This window comes from Bos indicus x Bos taurus, chromosome 29, assembly GCF_003369695.1.
Source record: "Bos indicus x Bos taurus breed Angus x Brahman F1 hybrid chromosome 29, Bos_hybrid_MaternalHap_v2.0, whole genome shotgun sequence".
Taxonomy (NCBI): Eukaryota; Metazoa; Chordata; class Mammalia; order Artiodactyla; family Bovidae; genus Bos; species Bos indicus x Bos taurus.
Genome location: NC_040104.1, coordinates 484,268 through 504,345, shown reverse-complemented (window position 1 = coordinate 504,345; position 20,078 = coordinate 484,268). Strand labels below are relative to the sequence as shown.

The 20,078-nt window shown below is 54.6% G+C and overlaps 2 protein-coding genes across 2 annotated transcripts in view; one reads left to right on the top strand and one right to left on the bottom strand.

Moving 5' to 3' along the window:
* DEAF1 (DEAF1 transcription factor) overlaps positions 1-7,841 on the top strand; it is a 28,452-nt gene extending 20,611 nt beyond the window's left edge. Inside the window, exon 12 of the mRNA XM_027532600.1 lies at positions 7,402-7,841. Coding sequence (XP_027388401.1) covers positions 7,402-7,506 — 105 coding nt within the window. The 3' untranslated portion in view covers positions 7,507-7,841. The remainder of the gene's footprint in view (positions 1-7,401) is intronic.
* A 636-nt stretch (positions 7,842-8,477) lies between these two features.
* Positions 8,478-13,724, bottom strand: DRD4 (dopamine receptor D4). The gene is made up of 4 exons (XM_027532601.1): positions 13,455-13,724; positions 11,861-11,973; positions 11,225-11,757; positions 8,478-11,143 (listed from the first exon to the last, which is right to left on the bottom strand). The coding sequence occupies exons 1-4, from the start codon at positions 13,722-13,724 to the stop codon at positions 10,941-10,943; spliced, it is 1,119 nt and encodes a 372-aa protein (XP_027388402.1). The 3' UTR covers positions 8,478-10,940.
* Positions 13,725-20,078: the final 6,354 nt, after the last annotated feature.

Here is a 20,078-nt window from a genome sequence, read left to right as displayed (position 1 = left end):
CCCCGCCCCCGCCCCCTGCAAAGCCAGGCCCCGCCCCCGCCCCGCCTTCGGCACAAGCTAGGCCCCGCCCCGACCCGACCCGCCCCGCCTGCCGGAGCCAGGTAGGCCCCGCCCCGCCCCCTGCGGTGTCCCCAGGCCCCCGCAGGGCCCCCAGGCAGCCTCCTGTGCCGTGGGCTGTGGCCGTGGAAGCCGCTGCTCACCCGCTGCCCGGACCTCATCGCGGTCAGCATCCCCAGCCTGGCCGCCTGGTCACAGGTCCTGGCTGTGTGCGCGGTTGCACGCTGTGCTTCTGCTTCCATCCCTTGGCCTTTGACCCTAAGGAGACTGGAGAGAGTAGCACTTGCTGGCTTTCTGGCCCTTACTCAGAGTGCAAGGCCTAGCCGTGGGGTGGGGGCCTGTGGGGTTCGCCTCTCCTGGAAATTTGCCACAATGAGGAACAGCAACGTGATGGGTGGACACACAGTGACTCGTGTCGGCCTTTGCGTTGCCGGGATGCCCACGACTCCCGTCCTTAGATGCCCTCCAGTGAGAGGTGGGCAGGGATGACCCCCACAACCAGGGTGTGTGGGACCTTCCTCCTCTGCGTCTTAGGGCTGCGTGGGGCGCTGAGGAGGTCGGCACAGCGTGGAGGGCATGTCCATGGCTCCCAGCTTGCTCCCCGGCCCTGCCTGTGTGTCGGGCTGGACGCTTGGGGAAGAGACCCACGGGTTTGCTTCTCCCTGGTCTCACCAGTGGGCTGGGCACTGAGGACAGGGCGCCTGCTTGCCCGCTGTGCCTGGGGCACTGCGGGGAGCTTGGGCTGCCAGGAGGAGCCAGCTTGTGATCCCAGAGGGCAGCTGACGGCTGGTGTCCCTGACTTTGAACCATCCCAGGAAGATTCGTGGGTTTATTTCTTGATGCAGTCATTTTAGCTAGATGCCACCTTGACTACAGCAGCTGCACTCTTACTGAGCTGGGCACTTAGGTCTTGGGTATAACCTTGTAGACGAAGACTCCAGTTCTCCGCTGACTGTGTTAGATTCGTCCGCTTGCAACACGCTGCCCTGATAAAGGCATGGGCTTTGAAGTACAGTGAATTTCAGAAACGCTGATTCTCACGTGCAATCCAGAATGAACACTTGGGAGGACCCGCAGCTCCTTGTGGTAAACGCTGGTGCTGGCAGTGAGGCTTCCGGCCCGCGCTCTGCGCCCTGAGACCCGGGGCACTCGGTGCCGCTTCCCTTCCTGTGAGTGGGAGCGGCCATGCGCTGTGCCGCTCTTACGTGCAGGCTCCATTTCTTTTCCAGTCCCTTTGGGGGGTGGGCGTGTGTGTTTCATGCCTTCACTGAGGGAGGCAGGACGCACAGACCGTAAACTCCACCAAGCTTAAGCGCACAGTTCAGCGATCCACAGTAAGTCTGCCATTGTGAAAACATCACAGCTCAGCTTTAGGACCTCCCATCACCCCCAAAAGCCCCCTCAGGCCGACGCTTCCGGGCACTGGCGACCAGGAGCCTCTCCCTCCGTCGCTCACCCGCTCTGCACACTGGCCACAGCAGACTCACGCTGCGTGTGATTGCCTGCATCCGGCTCCCCCGAGCAGCTTTCAGGTCCACCCTGTGGGCCTGGGTAGTCTGCCCGGTGTGGCTGGACCTCGCCTGTTCTCCAGCCGTCACCCGACGGATGTCTGGGCAGCCCCCACTGGGTGAGTGTCGGTGGACACTCAGGAGGGACTCGCCGGAGGGCAGGTGCTTGTCTCGGCTGCATTCACATGTACGTTTTAGGCAGACTTGTGTGTGACTCTGGTAGGAAACTCAGCTTGGCCAGCAGTGAGTCCGCCCTGCCCGCAGGGCTCACTCGTGCCCTCTGCTTGTAGCCCTGCCACTGGGGGTGGCGGCCAGTGGGTTTAGTTGGCGTCTCCCTGATGACTGATGATGTCGAGCAACTTTTTGTGTGCTTACTGGGTAGTTGAATATCCTTTGGCCAGAAATGTCTATTCAGATCTTTTGCTCATTTTTAAATGGGATTATTCCTCTCCTTATCAAGTGTGGCAACATCTATGTGCAGTCTGAATACAAATTTGAAGCCCAGCTTTTAAAAATTCTTTATTCTTTATTTTTGGCCGTGCCGTGCAGCTAATGGGATCTTAGTTCCCCAACCAGGGATTGAACCATTGTACCCTGCAGTGGAGGTGTGGAGTCCTAACCACTGAATGGCCAGGGAAGTCCCAAGAGGCCCACTTTATTAAAAATGTTTTTAATGGAGATCACGCTGTTGGTGTAGTATCTCAGAAAGTTTGCCTGACTCAAGGTCAGGGAAATCTATTTTTTCCTAAAACATTTATAATTTTAAGTCTTGAATTTTTATTTTCTTTAACTCACTATTATTTTGGGGACTGCACTACACACACAGCTTGCTGCATCCAAGTCCCTCCACCGAGCGTTGAACCCTGGCCAGATCCTAACCTCTGCACCATCAGGAACTCCCTGTTTTTAGATCTATGATCCATCTTGAGTTAATTTTTATGTATGATGTGAAACATTGTGGGGCCATGCCCGTGGGGCCACCCAAGACGGGCGGGTCATGGTGGAGAGATCTGACAGAATGTGGTCCACTGGAGAAGGGAATGGCAAACCACTTCAGTATTCTTGCCTTGAGAACCCCATGAACAGTATGAAAAGGCAAAAAGATAGGATACTAAAAGAGGAACTCCCCAGGTCAGTAGGTGCCCAATATGCTACTGGAGATCAGTGGAGAAATAACTCCAGAAAGAATGAAGGGATGGAGCCAAAGCAAAAACAATACCCAGCTGTGGATGTGACTGGTGATAGAAGCAAGGTCCGATGCTGTAAAGAGCAATATTGCATAGGAACCTGGAATGTCAGGTCCATGAATCAAGGCAAATCGGAAGTGGTCAAACAAGAGATGGCAAGAGTGAATGTCGACATTCTAGGAATCAGCGAACTGAAATGGACTGGAAGGGGTGAATTTAACTCAGATGACCATTATATCTACTACTGTGGGCAGGAATCCCTCAGAAGAAATGGAGTAGCCGTCATGGTCAACAAAAGAGTTCGAAATGCAGTACTTGGATACAATCTCAAAAATGACAGAATGATCTCTGTTCGTTTCCAAGGCAAACCATTCAATATCACAGTAATCCAAGTCTATGCCCCAACCAGGAACGCTGAAGAAGCTGAAGTTGAACGGGTCTATGAAGATCTACAAGACCTTTTAGAACTAACACCCAAAAAAGATGTCCTTTTCATTACAGGGGACTGGGATGCAAAAGTAGGAAGTCAAGAAACACCTGGAGTAACAGGCAAATTTGGCCTTGGAATACGGAATGAAGCAGGGGAAAGACTAATAGAGTTTTGCCAAGAAAATGCACTGGTCATAGCAAACACCCACTTCCAACAACACAAGAGAAGACTCTATACATGGCCATCACCAGATGGACAACACTGAAATCAGATTGATTATATTCTTTGCAGTCAAAGATGGAGAAACTCGATACAGTCAGTGAAAACAAGACTGGGAGCTGACTGTGGCTCAGATCATGAGCTCCTTATTGCCAAATTCACACTTAAATTGAAGAAAGTAGGGAAAACCACTAGACCATTCGGGTATGACCTAAATCAAATCCCTTATGATTATACAGTGGAAGTTCGAAATAGATTTAAGGGCCTAGATCTGATAGATAGAGTGCCTGATGAACTATGGACTGAGGTTCATGACATTGTACAGGAGACAGGGATCAAGACCATCCCCATGGAAAAGAAATGCAAAAAAGCAAAATGGCTGTCTGGGGAGGACTTATAAATAGCTGTGAAAAGAAGAGAAACAAAAAGCAAAGGAGAAAAGGAAAGATATAAACATCTGAATGCAGAGTTCCAAAGGATAGCAGCAAGAGATAAGAAAGCCTTCCTCAGCGATCAATGCAAAGAAATAGAGGAAAACAACAGAATGGGAAAGACTAGAGATCTCTTCAAGAAAATTAGAGATACCAAGGGAAACTTTCATGCAAAGATGGACTTGATAAAGGACAGAAATGGTATGGACCTAACAGAAGCAGAAGATATTAAGAAGAGGTGGCAAGAATACACAGAAGAACTGTACAAAAAAGATCTTCACAACCCAGGTAATCACGATGGTGTGATCACTCACCTAGAGCTAGATATCCTGGAATGTGAAGTCAAGAAAGCATCACTACGAACAAAGCTAGTGGAGGTGATGGAATTCCAGTTGAGCTCTTTCAAATCCTGAAAGATGATGCTGTGAAAGTGCTGCACTCAATATGCCAGCAAATTTGGAAAACTCAGCAGTGGCCACAGGACTGGAAAAGGTCAGTTTTCATTCCAATCCCAAAGAAAGGCAATGCCAAAGAATGCTCAAACTACCACACAATTGCACTCATCTCACATGCTAGTAAAGTAATGCTCAAAATTCTCCAAGCCAGGCTTCAGCAATACGTGAACCGTGAACTTCCAGATGTTCAAGCTGGTTTTAGAAAAGGCAGAGGAACCAGAGAGGCCACCATCCACTGGATCATCGAAAAAGCAAGAGAGTTCCAGAAAAACATCTATTTCTGCTTTATTGACTATGCCAAAGCCTTTGACTGTGTGGATCACAATAAACTGTGGAAAATTCTTCAAGAGATGGGAATACCAGACCACCTGATCTGCCTCTTGAGAAATCTGTATGCAGGTCAGGAAGCAACAGTTAGAACTGGACATGGAACAACAGACTGGTTCCAAATAGGAAAAGGAGTTCATCAAGGCTGCATATTGTCACCCTGCTTATTTAACTTATATGCAGAGTACATCATGAGAAACGCTGGGCTGGAAGAAGCACAAGCTGGAATCAAGATTGCCGGGAGAAATATCAATAACCTCAGAGAGGCAGACGAAACCACCCTTATGGCAGAAAGTGAAGAGGAACTCAAAAGCCTGTTGATGAAGGTGAAAGAGGAGAGTGAAAAAGTTGGCTTAAAACTCAACATTCAGAAAATGAAGATCATGGCATCCGGTCCCATCACTTCATGGGAAATAGATGGGGAAACAGTGGAAACAGTGTCAGACTTTATTTTTATGGGCTCCAAAATCACTGCAGATGGTGACTGCAGCCATGAAATTAAAAGACGCTTACTCCTTGGAAGGAAAGTTATGACCAACCTAGATAGCATATTCAAAAGCAGAGACATTACTTTGCCAACAAAGATCGTCTAGTCAAGGCTATGGTTTTTCCCAGTGGTCATGTATGGATGTGAGAGTTGGACTGTGAAGAAAGCTGAGCGCCGAAGAATTGATGCTTTTGAACTGTGGTGTTGGAGAAGACTCTTGAGAGTCCCTTGGACTGCAAGGAGATCCAGCCAGTCCATTCTGAAGATCAGCCCTGCGATTTCTTTGGAAGGAATGATGCTAAAGCTGAAACTCCAGTACTTTGGCCACCTCATGCGAAGAGTTGACTCATTGGAAAAGACTCTGATGCTGGGAGGGATTGAGGGCAGGAGGAGAAGGGGACGACAGAGGATGAGATGTTTGGATGGCATCACTGAGTCGATGGACAAGAGTCTGAGTGAACTCCGGGAGTTGGCGATGGACAGGGAGGCCTGGCGAGCTGCGATTCACGGGGTCGCGAAGAGTCGGACATGACCGAGCGACTGAACGGAACTGAAACATTGTGGACGTGAGCCCAGCACACGTTGAGTTTTACATACTATATGGATTTACATAGTCAGGTAATTTTCAAATTAAAAGTTTATTCGAGTCTGAAAAACAGCAAATGCTGAAGAAGATGTGGAGGAAATGGAGCCCTCCTGCGCCGTTGGTGGGGTGTAAATTGCTCTAGCCACAGTGGAAAACAGTGTGAGGTTTCCTTAATTTAATAAAACAGAGTTACTGTATGACCCAGCAATCCTGGACATATATCCAGACAAAATTCTAATTTGAAAAGGTAAATGTACCCCAGTGTTCACAGCACCAGTATCTACAGTAGCCAAGACATGGAAGCAGCCTAAGTGTCCATCAGCAGAGAAACGGATGAAGTTGTGGTGCGTGTACACAGTGGGATATCACTCAGTCATAAAAAGGGGATGAGGCCACTCGCAGCAAGATGGGCGAACCTAGAGCTTGTCACACTAAGTGGCGTTCGTCAGAAAAGATGAATATCGTATCACTCATGTGGAATCTAAACAATGATCCAGATGATAACTAAAAATGATACTAAAAAAGTATACAGATACTTATTTACAACACAGAAACAGGCTCACAGACACCAGGACACACTTGTGGTCGCCGAGGAGGGTGGGGCAAGGGGGGTGACTGGGAGTTTGCAGTTAGCAAAGTGAGGATGGGTGAAGACACAAGGCCCCACTGTCCGCAGCAGGGGCTGTGTTCAGCGTCCTGTGGTAGACCATGATGGAGAAGAATACGCCAAAAACATAACATGTTTAACAATCACTGCTGTACAGCAGAAATTAACATTGTAAATCAACTATACTCCACAAACTTTCGTCTGTTCTTTTGATACGCAGCCAGACATTGTTTTTCTGCACTTCTCAGATAACTGTGTTTACAAATGGAGGGTCTGTGGCCTCCATGCACTGACAGGGCACGGTCAGCGTTTTTAGGAGTAGAGTGTCCTTTGCATTAGGTCCATGGACACTGAACAGACCGCAGTGCAGCATAGCCCAAGCAAGCCTGGGACGGCTGAGCCCAGGTGACTGGCTCAGTTGTGACATTTGCTTTATTCTGGAGGTGAACCTGCGGTCTCTCCCAGGTATGCCTGTAATGATTTGAAATTTCACCTTTTTATTGTAAAAATAAGGCACACTTATTGTAGCCAATACGGAAGCAGAGGACAGCATGGAGACAGGCAGGCAGAGCCTGCTCCCGGGGTCACCCTGGCCTCTGCTCCTCCACGCGTGTGTGACGCTCATTCACGTCTTGTGTTTCACTGAACCCTAGCCTCTCGTGTGTTCTGGGTCCACGTCTCCACTAACCACACCCCGTCAGGCCCTCAGAGCCTGTGAGCGGCGGCAGCATCTCCTATCCTGACGGCAGGTGTGGGCCGTCTTCCCCGACCTCCTGGGGGGCCCTGTCACCCAGCCCCTCTGTGGATACGCTTAGTGTTCTCACTTGGGCGCTTATCAGTAACACGGTGGGCAGCGACGTCAGATACAAGTATTTCTCTGCAGGTGTGATTGTGTTTGCTTGATCCCAGGGAGGAAGCCGCCAGATGAGAGTGTGGACGTGTTTGCAGGGCCATCCAGGCTGTCTGCCTCTGAGTGCGTTCCTTAAACAGGGTGGTCGAGGCTGGGCGCCCCTGCCCAGGAAGGCTGGCTGCTCAGCACGTGCAGGACCGCGGCCTCGGGGGGGCGACCACTCCCGGAGCCGTGACTCGGTCTGTCCTCCCTTGCAGGACTGGAAGGACCACCAGCACATGTGTGGTCAGTCTGCAGCCGTCACTGTCCAGGGGGACGACGTCCACGTCGGCGAGGGCGTGATCGAGAAGGTCACCGTGTGAGGGCCCGTGGGGCCTCTGCGGCCAGGAAGGACCCTGGAGGACAGGGGACTCTGAGGACAAGGAGGAACTTGCTGGCCAAGTTACGAGTGGACGTTGGGCAACCGGCGCCCTCAGCAGCGCGCTCCCACTGCCGAACTCTGGGGGCGGGCGCTGGCCCCTCCGTGGCTGCTGGTGGACACGGCCTGGGCCCGATGCTCGTGGTGCTTTTTTTAATCCCTTGGATCATGAGCGTCCAGTCTTCCCTACGGGTGTGTCGTGTTCTGTAACACGCGTGTACATATATGTGTCTTGTCAATAAAGTCAATACCCCTGTCCCACCTGGACAGGTGACTCCAGTCCTGACCTCCCCAGGGGGCTGTTCTTGGTGCAGCTCAGAAGCCTTGAACAGAAGGGGCCCTGCCCGGCGGGGGTCCCAGAGCCACCAGCCAGGAAGGCCAAGCCCCACTGTCCAGGCTCGGGGGAGACGAGGCGCCCTGGCCTGCCACCCTCCTCTGCAAGGGTGCACCGGGCCACTGGGCACCTGCCCGGCACGGCTACTGCCTAAGCCCAGCAGTCCCACCCAGCATGGCAGCAGCCTGGGGCCTGATCCCCGTGACTTCCCAAGCCCGCCTGTGCCCAGTGCCTGTTCTGGGGGAGCCCTGGGTCTGCAGCGCCCCCTCTTCTCTGCACTGAGGAGGTAGGGGCTCTGCCCCAGTCACAGACTCTGACCCCGATGCTTGCCCCCCTGGTCGATTCTTCCACGTTCATCTCCCAGCTCCTGTTTCCAGAAGGTTCTTCTCAGTCCATAGCACATGGCCTTCGGGGACGCCACTGGCTCCGGGTGAGCCCGGGGGTGGCTGGAGGCCTGAGGGAGAGGGCTGTGAGCCCAGGAGCCCCAGGGCCCGTCCCCACGCCCGGCCTGGCTGCAGGTGATGGAGGGCCCTGCCCCCAGAAGCCTCTGCCGGCGCTCTGCCTGGCCTCCACAGGCTAAGTGGGTTTATTCGGGTTTTATTTAGCTGGTCTTCACTCCTCTCCACTGTCTCAGGGAAGGCCAGCCCCGCCTCCTGGGGTTTGGAGAGCTAAGAGAGCTGGGGAGGCATGACAGCCTCGGCAGGAGGGGCTGGTGATGGCTGCACCCCTGAAAGGAGTCTCCCCAAACATGAAAAGGCTAAAATGGCGACTGAGGTGGGCATGAAGCCCACAGGCAAAGGGTGCCAGGTCCTTCCCTGGTGTCCAGCTCTGGCCAGGGGACCCCTTCAAGCAGTGCAGCGTTCTCTGGACCAGGCCTTGCAGGGAGGCTGTCCTGGGCAAGGGTTTCCTGGGATAGGGGCAGCTTCTCCTCAGGACGGAAGCCTTGGGACTATGTGTTTTGGGAGCACTTTCCAAAATGTATGGTTTCTGAGCCTGTGAAGCTGTCTCTGCATCGTGCTGGACGTCAGGAGGTTTCCAGAAACTCCACGACACCAAGTGTGGGTTGCACCTTCACTTCCATGTCAGCACTTCTGACGGCATTGCCTTCTGACCGTGCCTCCTGCCAGACGCACCCCCAGGGACAGGGCAGGCTCGGCATCTGTCAGCGCAGCGCAGCAGCCATCAGGATGCTGGTCCTCTGCTGAGGTGTGGAGACGCTTGGCATCAGGGGGCCTGCCCAGTGCTGGGACCCTCGAGGCGCCTGCTGGAGCCCCGGGTCAGCCAGACTCCGGCATCTGCACCCAAGCCCACCGTGCCCCTCCCCTGCCCAGCTTGCCCTCCATTTCCAGCTTGTCCCCCTCTTGGAGTCTGTGCACAGCGGGGATGGCCCAGGGACAGCAGCAGGCTCCAGCGCATCCACGTCCCCGCCCCCATGAGGTGCACTTACTAGCCTGGCCTATCAGGGACGTGGTCACCCTGTTCCCAGTACAGATGAGAAGGGTGCAGAGATGGGCACGTGGCCTCTCTCCACGCAGACACTGGGGGGTGGGCAGAGCAGCTGGTGTCCACACTGGGTGTGGCTGCTGCCAGCGGAGATCCTCTTGGCAACAGCAGAAACTAGCTCTAACCACCGGAAGTGACCACAGAAGGCCCGACAGGTACACGGCAGAGATGAGCTTCAGGGCACAGGTGTGGCCTGTGGACCTGCGGGACGTGCAGCCAGGCGGCAGGGCCAGTGGCCACAGTCAGGGCCCCTGCTCCAGTCCTGACCCTGACTCTGGCCCTAACCCTGCTGTCAGCCCAGTGGGTCCCTCCCTGGTCTTCACTTCAAGTCTGAGGTTCTCAGAGGGATCATCAGCCTAGCTCTGGAGCAGGCATCCTGCCCAGTCTCGGTTGTACCATCTGGGGCCCTCCCTGGGCACTGGGGCTCCCCCTGGGTTTGGGGGACCCTCCCTGGGCACTGGGGCTCCCCCTGGAAGAGACCCAGGGTACGTGCTGTGGCCATCGTCTTGTTTCAAAGGGGCGGAGCTGCTGGAGGCTGGAGCAGCCCCAGGGTCAGGGTCCCGCCCAGGGCCCCTCTCCCTCTGTGTCAGCCCCTGTGGTACAGGCACACAGCATCCTGCATGGGCCCCCCGTTCCTCAGTGCTCGGCTCCCTGAGGGCAAGTCTCTCCCAGGGTGATATGGACAGGCTGGTCCTGCAGGTGGTCAGGGGAGGCTTCTTGGAGGAGGTGGCAGCTGAGCCCTTGAGAAGGAAAGGGTGCTCACCCACAGAGGGGACGGGCGGCCCCTCTTTTCATGGAATAGTTTAACATCCTGAGGTTGGGCCTGATGCTGTCACCTCACAGCCCACAGGAGCTCCTTCCAGAGAAGGACTTGGCACCCAGTTGTGGCCAGCTCGGTGGTCAGTGTCCCTGACCAGAGCGCTCAGCCACAGCACTAGGGAGCAGCGTGGCGCCCACGACGGGGGACTGAGAGGGCCCAGGTGAAGTCCAGGAGGGGCTGCCTCAGGTTACGGGGGTCACACTGTGGCGGGGGGCGGGCGAGTAGCTAGCTGCTCTGGCCCTGGTCCTGGCCACGTGGCAGAGGATGGATGAGTGCCTTGCGGGTGTGTGCTTGGCCCTCCCTGAGCCCACCCAGCCGCCTGGCCCCTCTCCTGGGCTTCGGGCATCGGGTGGCAGGCAGGGAGCTGCGTTCTGACCTTGAGGGGGCTGCCAAAGTGGGGGCAGGACTGGTGCCACTGGCTGGGGAGCAGAGTCGGGTGGAGTGTGTGGGGGATGGTGTGAGCCCAGGCAGCCTTCCGAGGTCCCGGGCGCCCCTGTTCCCGGGCATGCACCTCCCTGACGCCCCACTGCTCAGCCCAGGGCTCAGCCAGGACCTTCCTCGAAGGAAGGAAAGGGTTAACTGACCAGATGGGGCCAGTGGGGATGCCTCCTCCTCGCCCCCCGAAAACCTTCCCAGCAGGTGACCCGGGATCTGTTTAATTACTCCTACAAAGCCCCAGGCGAGGCGGGTCCCCGCCAGGGGAGGTGGCGCCGGCGCTCTGTCAGCAGCAGAGGCGGAAAGCCTTGCGAAAGACGGTGCGGAACTCGGCGTTGAAGATGGTGTAGATGACGGGGTTGAGGGCGCTGTTGACGTATCCCAGCCAGGTGACCGCGCTGACCAGCCGCGGGGACACGGCGCACGCGGGGCACAGCGCCCGCGTGATGTGCACCACGAAGAAAGGCGTCCAGCAGAGCAGGAAGGCCCCTGGGGGCGGGGCGGAGTCACCGCCACGCCCCCACCCTGGGCACCGCCCCCCTCCGCCGCGCCCCCGGGGCCGGTACCCACCGACCACCACCGGCAGGACCCTCATAGCTTTGCGCTCCCGGCCTGTGATCTTGGCACGTCTCCTCCTGCGGGCCTGAGGCGGGGGTTCGGCCGCATTGGCTTCCGGGGGCGCGACGGCGTCCGGGGCGGGGTCGGCGTCGGGGGTCGGGCCGGAATCGGGGGCGGGGGCGGCGTCGGTGGCCTGGCTGGCGTCCGGCGCGGGCGGGCCGGGGCCGCTGGGCCGGCGGGGCGCACGGCCGTGCAGCTTGGCGCGGCGGGCTGCCTCCCAGCGCCGCAGGCCGCGGAACGTGGCCCAGTAGAGCATCAGCATGAGCGGGCAGGGCAGGAAGAAGGAACATACGGACGAGTAGACCACGTAGTCGCGGTCCTCCAGGCGGCACACGGAGGGGTCGCGGCCGCGCGCGTCGTTGAGGCCGCACAGCACGGGCGCCGCCACCGCCGCCGACAGCAGCCACGTGGCGCCGATGAGCAGCAGCTGCCGGCCGCCGCTGCTCTGGCGGTTGTAGCGCAGGGGCACGGCCACGGCCACGAACCTGAGGGGAGAGCGGTGAGGGCGGCGGGGCGGGGCGGCCCGACGGGGCGCGCCCACGGCCACGAACCCGCGGGGAGCGCGGTGAGGGCGGCGGGGCGGCTTACCTGTCCACGCTGATGGCGCACAGGTTGAATATGGAGGCCGTGCACAGCATGACGTCCATGGCCATGAGCGCGTCGCAGAGGCCCGGGCTCAGCAGCCACACGCCGCCCTGCACCTGAGCACGGAGAGGAGCCGCAGCAACAGTAGTCGCGGGAAGCTGACCTTCCTCGGCCCGGCCCCCGAGGTGTCTTCCTGACCCCCGCCGTTGCTGGCAGCGAGGGGGCTGAATAACAGAGGAGCCGCTCCGCGGGAAGCAGGGCGGTCCTCCCCTCCCCTCAGGCCGGGCGCCGAGAGACCTCCCATCCTTCCTGTTAGAACTGGGAAACGCCTTCGGATTGGAGGGGTGGTTTGGGGGCGTAGGCAACGGCTGGCGGTGATCCCTGATGCTCAGGGTCCGCGGGGCCCCTCCCTGCAGGTGGGGACCTTGCTGCCCTCGAGCGTGAGCCCAGCATCCACCCCCGTCTCCAGCAGATCGCGCAGTTGGCCTGTCTGCTGAAACTGTCTCTGGGACTCTGGACAGGTCATCCCACTCTCGTCCCCGCACTCCTGAAGTGAGGGCAACGGTAGCATGCACATCATTGTTACGAAGTAGCAGCCTCGGCCCTCTGCCCAGCGCCCCCACCAAGGGCAGAGGAGCAGACAGCCGCCCCTTCTAAATCTCCTCCTGCTGATTTGGGACGATTAGGAGCTTAAGAGCCGTCACTGTGACGTCTGTCTACAGCTCGGGTGGGGGGGCAGTAGGTCATGCCCGTCCCTGTCCTGCTGGCCTCTCTGCCCAGCCCTGCCTGGACTCACCCTCCACCTTAGAAAACCATGCCTCCCCTCCCCCCACAGCCCGGGACACCGCGTCCCCAACTCCGCCTAAGCAGCTTTTCTCCGCCCAAACTGCAGAGTGGACATGGCTGGCACCAAGGGGGACCCACCCGAGGGCCAGACCTGACCTGGGTGTGGTGGTTCCCGGACCCAGGTTCTGGCAAAGGCCCTTCCCCAGCCCGGGTGGGCATCCCCTTCCTCCAGCCAGGCTCCCTGCCCTGCACCTCCCGGAAGCTGAGGGTCCCTCCTGCTGTGAGCCACGTCAGCGCAGGAGTGAGGGTGCCCTGCCCGGGTCGTGCTCGTGTGTGCATGCGTGGCTCTGTGTGGCTGTGGCCTCGTGGGGTGACCTCTGTGTCTCTGCCCCAGGGGAGCCGGTGTGGGGTAAGCCTGACTCTGCCAGTCCATCCAGCTGGCTCCCCCTGGGGGGACGGGAACCCAGCGGAGGGGGCTGGGTGGGGGTCTGGACTGCAAAAGCCGCCTGTTACTGGGGTCTGTGTTTGAAGAACAGAAGCATCTCTTGGGTAACAGAGAAAGCGAAGCGGAGAGAGGGACAGAGCGGGAGGGCGGACGGATCGCGAAGCGGACAGACGGACCGCGGGATGATGGCGGGTGGGGGAGCGAGGTTCAGAGGGAACCCGGCTCCGGTCGTCCTGGGAGCTGCACAGCGCCCAGCTCCAGGATCCTGAGAAGCCAAGCAGCGGGGTCAGGCTCGGTCCTCCGTGTGGCCGGGACAGGGGACCCGGAGCGGGCGAGGGTGCGCGTGCGGGGGCGACGCGGGCTCACCTCGGAGTAGACGAAGAGAGGCAGCACTAGCAGGGCGAGGAGCAGGTCGGCGGCCGCCAGACTCACGATGAAGTAGTTGGTGGGTGTCTGCAGGGACCGTTCGGCCGCCACGCTCATGCACACGAGCGAGTTCCCCGCAAGCACCGCGCCGATGAGCAGCACGCCCCCCACCAGCGCCGCCGCCGCCCCGGGGCCCCCGGCGCCGACGCCCGTGCCGGGCGCGCGCTCCTCCAGCAGCCCGTCCGCGTCTGCGGCGCTGCGGTTCCCCATGGCGCCCGGCCCGCGCGCCCCGCCGGGCGCTCAGCACCACGGACAGTCCCGGCCGCGCGCCGGAGCCCCGCCCCTAGGCCCGCCCAGCCGGGCCTTAGTCCCGCCCCGACCGCCCGGCTCCGCGGACCCCAGGGCGCTCCAAGCTGCACCCATTTTGGGCGTATCTTGGACTTCGACCCTAGGGCCGGGCAGATGGACAAACGCGCCGGCCCAGTGAAGGGATGTGATTGGCCTGGGCGGGTCCAGCATCGCTCTCTGCCACGCAGGGTTGCGGGACGACGCGAGGGTCAGCGCCCAGAGAAACCCACAGGATGAAAGGGCGACTCAACAATCCCTCGAGACTTGCGGGCACTCACGCCAGCGCCACCAGGTCCAGCCTCAGAGACCCCCGCGACCCTGCATGGGCCCAGGCTGGGCGTCCCCCTCCAGAGATGCTTCTGCAGACCCCCGAGGCAGAGATGGAGCCGCGTGGGGGGCATCCTTTCCAGGCTGCTTCCAACAGACGCCTGCACGCCCCAGCCCAGGCTCCCTCTCCGTCCCTCCAGGCGCAGTCCTCTCTACACCCCCACCCGACCCGGCCTCTCTGCCCCCTTCATCTCCCCCTGCAATGATTGCAGACCCCAACCTGGGTCCCTACCAGCCTGGACCACACTCAGTCACTCTCCAACCCACAGCCACTGCCTGACCCTTATCCTCCTCCAGCAGTTGGGTGGGCAACCCTGATCCTGGCTCCATCACCCTGAGCAAGCTGTGTGCCCCTCTGAGCCTGAAAAATGAGCTCACCCCACAAAGCCTAGAGAGGCTGTAAAAGGAGCCAAGGCCACGAGAAGGCCACTGGGAGCTTAATCTTACCTGAGTCTCATCGTTCTCACAGAGAAGAGAAGCCCCACAGGAGAACCCTGTCAACCTGCACACCCTACACGCAGGGAAGTTAAAGAGAAGACAGCAACCTGAGGAGACATACTGTGATGATCCCCACAAGGGGCAAAATCGCAGGAGACCTGATAAAGGTCTGAAGACCAGTAGGGAGACTCAACGCTTATCAGAGGATGGGCTGGCCTCAGCGTTGAGTCTCCCTCCTGGTCCTCAGACATCTGCCACCATTAAGGGTGAAAAGGCAGCCCAAGGACTTCCCTTGATGGTCCAGTGGTTAAGAATCTGGCTTCCAGTGCAGGGAGGCAGGTTTGATCCCTGGTCCGGGAACTAGATCCCATATGCCTTGAGGCAACGAAGCCCACGAGCCACAAGCCCCAACTCAGACCTGTCACAGCCAAATAAATAAAGAAATGTGATGCTAAGAAAATGGAAATCTGCATATAAAGAAAATATATTTTGTTTAAAGAGAGTGAAAATGCAGCCCAGATTGGGGAAAGAATATGATGTAGCAGCAGCATGCTGTGTCGTGCTCTCACAGTCCTGTCCGACTCTTTGTGGCCACGTGGACTGTAGCCCGAAGGCTCATCTGTCCATGGGATTTCCTAGGCAAGAGTACTGGAGTGCAGCACAGCAAAAACAAACAACAAACAAACAATCACAACGACACGTCTTGCAGACAAAAATGGGGAGAAATGTCAGATGTGTAATTTGAAAATATTTCCTCCCAGACTGGAGAGGAATATTGTCTCTTCATTCTCCTAACAGTGTATTTGAGGTTTTTTTTTATCTGTAAGGTACGAGCTGATGTGATTAATTGATTAATTTTTCTTGCCTGTGGATGTCTAGTTATCCCAGCACCACTTGTTGAAAAGACTTTTCTCTCCATGGAATTGCCTTTGAACTTTTGTCCATGAGCACTTGATCATATCTCTGTGGGGCTATTTCTTAACTCTCAGTTTCATTGTCCACATGTCTTTCAACAATAGTAGTCTTGATTATTGTGACTTTATGGTAAGTCATGAAATCATGCAGTGTGGGTCCTCTAAATTTTGTCCTTCACATGCCTGTCTTGACTGTTCTAGCTCCTTTGTCCGTCTGTGTGAATTCTATTTAAGCATCTATTTATTTACCTGGGTGTACATGGTCTTAGTTGGCATATGGACCTAGCTCCCTAACCAAGGGTGGAACCCAGGCCCCCTGCGTGGGGGTTTGCAGTCTTAGCCAGTAGACCACCAGGGATGTCCCTGTGTATATGAATTTTAGAATCAGCTTGTCCGTATCTGCAAAAAAGTCCTGCTGGGAATTTGATTGGGGGGAAATTGACATCTTAACAATATTATCTTCCAACTCATGAATACAGTACATCTCTTCATTTATTGAGATAGTCTTTGATTTCTTTCATCAGTAATTCTATGAAACTGTGCCTTTGAATAGCATTTCCCTTAAGTCATAGGGCATCTTTCGTGTGCTTCTTGGTCATTTGTACAACTTTTTTGGAAACCATTGCAAATCCAAGGCCATGAAGATTTGTCCCTGTATTTCCTTCTAAGAGTCTTATTTTATTTTTTTGTAAGACCTTTTTTTTTCCTTCTCTTTTCTGTCATGTGTATGGCTTGTGGGATCTTATTTCCCCGATTAAGACTGGACCTGGGACCTTGGCAATGAGAGCACAGAGTCCTAATCACTGGACCACCAGGGAATTTCCAGTTTTATAATTTTAGATTAAATAATTTAGATTTTGACTCGTTTTGAGCTAATTTTTATATATGGTATGAGGTAATGGTTCAGCTTCATGGGTTTGCATGTGGATATTCAGTTATTCCAATGCCATTGAAGAAACTCTTCTTTCCCCATTAAATAGTCCTGACATCTTCATTGAAAATCAATTGATGGGACTTCTCCAGTCATACAGTGGATAAGACTCCATACACCCAAGGCAGGGAGCCTGGGTTTGACCCCCGTTCAGGGAACTAGATCCCACGAGCCCCAAGTAAGAGCTCAAGTGCTGCAACTGCAGATTCTGTGCCACAGCCGAGGCCCGGCACAGCCAAATACGCCACAGCCGAGGCCCGGCACAGCCAGATGCGCCACAGCCGAGGCCCGGCACAGTCAAACACCTCTTTTATTTAAAATAAATTGGTAGCAGATGTACGGGTTTGTATCTGAACTGTCGTTTCTATCCCACTGATCTTTATGTCTGGCCTTAACACCAGGACCATACTGTGTTGATTTCTGTAGCTTTGTAGCAAGTTTTGGAATCAGCCATTGTGCCAACTTTGTTTTTCTTTTTCAAGAATGCTTTGGTTATTTGGATTTCCTTGCAATCCCATACAAATTTTAGAGTTGGATTTTCCATTTATTAAAAAAAAATGTCATTGGGGTTTCAGTAAGCAGCATATTGAATCTGAAGATCATTGCTGAGCAAAGGCATCTTAACAATATTAGGTCTTCCAACCCATGAACATTCAGTTCAGTCGCTCAGTCGTGTCTGACTCTTTGTGACCCCATGAATCCCAGCACGCCAGGCCTCCCTGTCCATCACCAACTCCTGGAGTTCACTCAGACTCACATCCGTCGAGTCAGTGATGCCATCCAGCCATCTCATCCTCTGTCATCCCCTTCTCCTCCTGCCCCCAATCCCACCCAGCATGAGTCTTTTCCAATGAGTCAACTCTTCGCATGAGGTGGCCAAAGTACTGGAGTTTCAGCCTTAGCATCATTCCTTCCAAAGAACACCCAGGGCTGATCTCCTTTAGAATGGACTGGTTGATCTCCTTGCAGTCCAAGGGACTCTCAAGAGTCTTTTCCAACACCACAGTTCAAAACCATCAATTCTTCGGAGCTCAGCTTTCTTCACAGTCCAACTCTCACATCCATACATGACCACTGGAAAAACCATAACCTTGACTAGATAGACCTTTGTTGGCAAAGTAATGTCTCTGCTTTTGAATAACAGTAACCCACTCCAGTGTTCTTGCCTGGAGAATCCCAGGGATAGGGGAGCCTGATGGGCTGCCGGCTATGGGGTTGCACAGAGTCGGACATGACTGAAGCGACTTAGCAGCAGCAGGTTGGCCATAACCCTCCTTCCAAGGAGTAAGCGTCTTTTAATTTCATGGCTGCAGTGATTTTGGAACCCCAAAAATAAAATCTGACACTGTTTCCACTGTTTCCCATCTATTTCCCATGAAGTGATTAGACTGACATATTATGCCTTCTTTAATCTCTTCCAGCAATGTTTTTTGCTTTTCATCGTATGAGTCTTTTACCTTCTTGGTTAAAATTTATAAGTAAGAATTTTATTCTTTTTGATGCTATTGCAAATGAATTACTTAATTTTTTTTACTTCTCTCTTTATGGCTGCACTGGGTCTCTGCTGCTGCATGAGGGTGTCCAGTCCCCACGAGCAGCGGCTGCTCTCTCGTCGCGACGTGTGGGCTTCTCGCTGCAGCGGCTGCCTCTGTCGCAGAGCACGGGCTCCAGGTTGTGCATGAGCCTCAGTGGTTGCAGCACTCGGGCGTAGCTGCCGTGAGGCACGCGGAATCCTCCTGGACCAGGAGATTGAACCCACGTCGCCTGCATTGACAGGCAGATTCTTAACCACTGGACCACCAGGGACGTCCCATGAATTATTTTCTTAATTTCATTTTTGAATTGCTCATTGATACTGTGTCGAAGTATAACTCATTCTTATATTTCAATCTTATGTCCTGAAACTTTGCTGAATTTGTTTATTAGTTCTAACAGGTTTTGGGGTTTCTGTTTCTTCCCCCGCTGTTCTCTGTGTATAAGATCGTGCTATCTGCAAGTAGAAACAGTTTCACTTCTATTTTTTTTTCAGTTTGGCTGTGCCAGCCTTAGTTGTGGCACACGGAATCTCTAGCTGCAGCGCCCGAGCTCTCAGTCGGGGCTCGTGGGATCTGGCTGCCCTGCCAGAAACTGAACCTGCGGCCCCTGCATGGGAGCTGGGTTGTCCCCAGACCACCAGGGATGTCCTCCTTTCCAATTTCGGAAGCCTTTTCTTTCTGTTTCTTGCCTAATTGCTCTGGCTAGAACTTCCAGGCAATGTTGACTAGAAAAAGACACGCCTGTCTTTTTCCTGAGCTGACGGAGAGTTTTCAGCCCCTCCTCGTTGCGTGTGATGTCAGTTGTGTTTTCATATAAGGCCTTAATCATGTGAAGGAAATAGCTTTCTGTTCCTGGTCTATTAAGTCTTTTTATCATGAAAGTGTGTTGATTTAATCAAATGCATTTTTCTGCATCCATTCGGATGATTAAATGTATTTCTCCATTCTATTATTGTGATGTACTACACCGATTGAGTTTTGTCTGTTGAATCACCCGTGCATTCCTGGGATAAATCTCCATTTGGTCCTAGTGTATAATCCTTTAAAAAGTGCTGCTGGATTTGTTTTGATCATATTTTGTGGAAGAGTTTTGTAATTCTAAAATTGATCCAACAATTTGATGCAGTTTTCATTAATCTCCTAATAGTCTTCTGTAAACCTTGACAAGTAGATATTTGAATTTATATGGAAATTAAGAAGGTCAAAGCACCAAAGAATTGATAATTTTGAACTGTGATGTGGAGAAGACTCTTGAGAGTCCCTTGGACTGCAAGGAGACCAAACAAGTCAAACCTGAAGGAAACCAGTCCTGAATGTTCACTGGAAGGACTGGGGCTGAAGCTGAAGCTCCAGTACTTTGGCCACCTGACTCGAAGAGCTGACTCATTGGAAAAGACCCTGATGCTGGGAGAGATTGAAGGCAGGAGGAGAAGGGGATGACAGGATGAGATGGTTGGATGGCATCACCGACTCAATGGACATGAGTTTGAGCAAGCTCCAGGAGTTGCTGATGGACAGGGAGGCCCAGTGTGCTGCAGTTCACGCAGTCTCCCATCCAAGTACTAACCAGGCCTGACCCTGCTTAGCTTCCGAGATCAGGCGCGTTCAGGGTGGTATGGCCCTAGACAGTTCATGCAGTCTCAAAGAGTCGGACCTGACTGCGTGACTGAACTGATCGCAGAAGGTCAAAAATAGCTAAGACACTCTTGAAGAAAAGCAAGGTGAATGAATGTGATCTGTCAGATATGAAGACTTATAAAAGTACTGTAACTATGATGGTGAATTAACGGGGGTGTTGTAGCTAAGACGGGAGGAGGGGTGGCAGTTGGGCGGATGGCATGCGCGGAGAGTGTGGCCACGGATCTAAGTGCATAGAGACGGTTGGCCCACAGCAGCAGCAACACAGAAGGACAGCGGAGAGGCGTGTGGAAAGCAGCAAAGCTTCGCCACTGCTTAACCCACGCGCAGCACAAGTCTCAGATCTGCACCCGAAATGTAAAAGAATGACGCTTTGGAAGGTAATAGATGGGGGCATCTCCCGTATCTTATGTTAATTACTCAGGAGACAAGAAATAGGAAAACATGCCAAGTTTCCTCACATTAATGTGAAGGGCGTTGTCCCCCTGTGCTC

Coding starts and splice junctions, on each gene's coding strand:
- DRD4 (XM_027532601.1), bottom strand. CDS start 13,724: ATGGGGAACCGCAGCGCCGCAGACGCGGACGGGCTGCTGGAGGAGCGC. Junction 11,758..11,860: donor TGCGCCATCAGCGTGGACAG/GTAAGCCGCCCC, acceptor CTCTCCCCTCAG/GTTCGTGGCCGTGGCCGTGC. Junction 11,144..11,224: donor GGTCCTGCCGGTGGTGGTCG/GTGGGTACCGGC, acceptor CCCCGCCCCCAG/GGGCCTTCCTGCTCTGCTGG.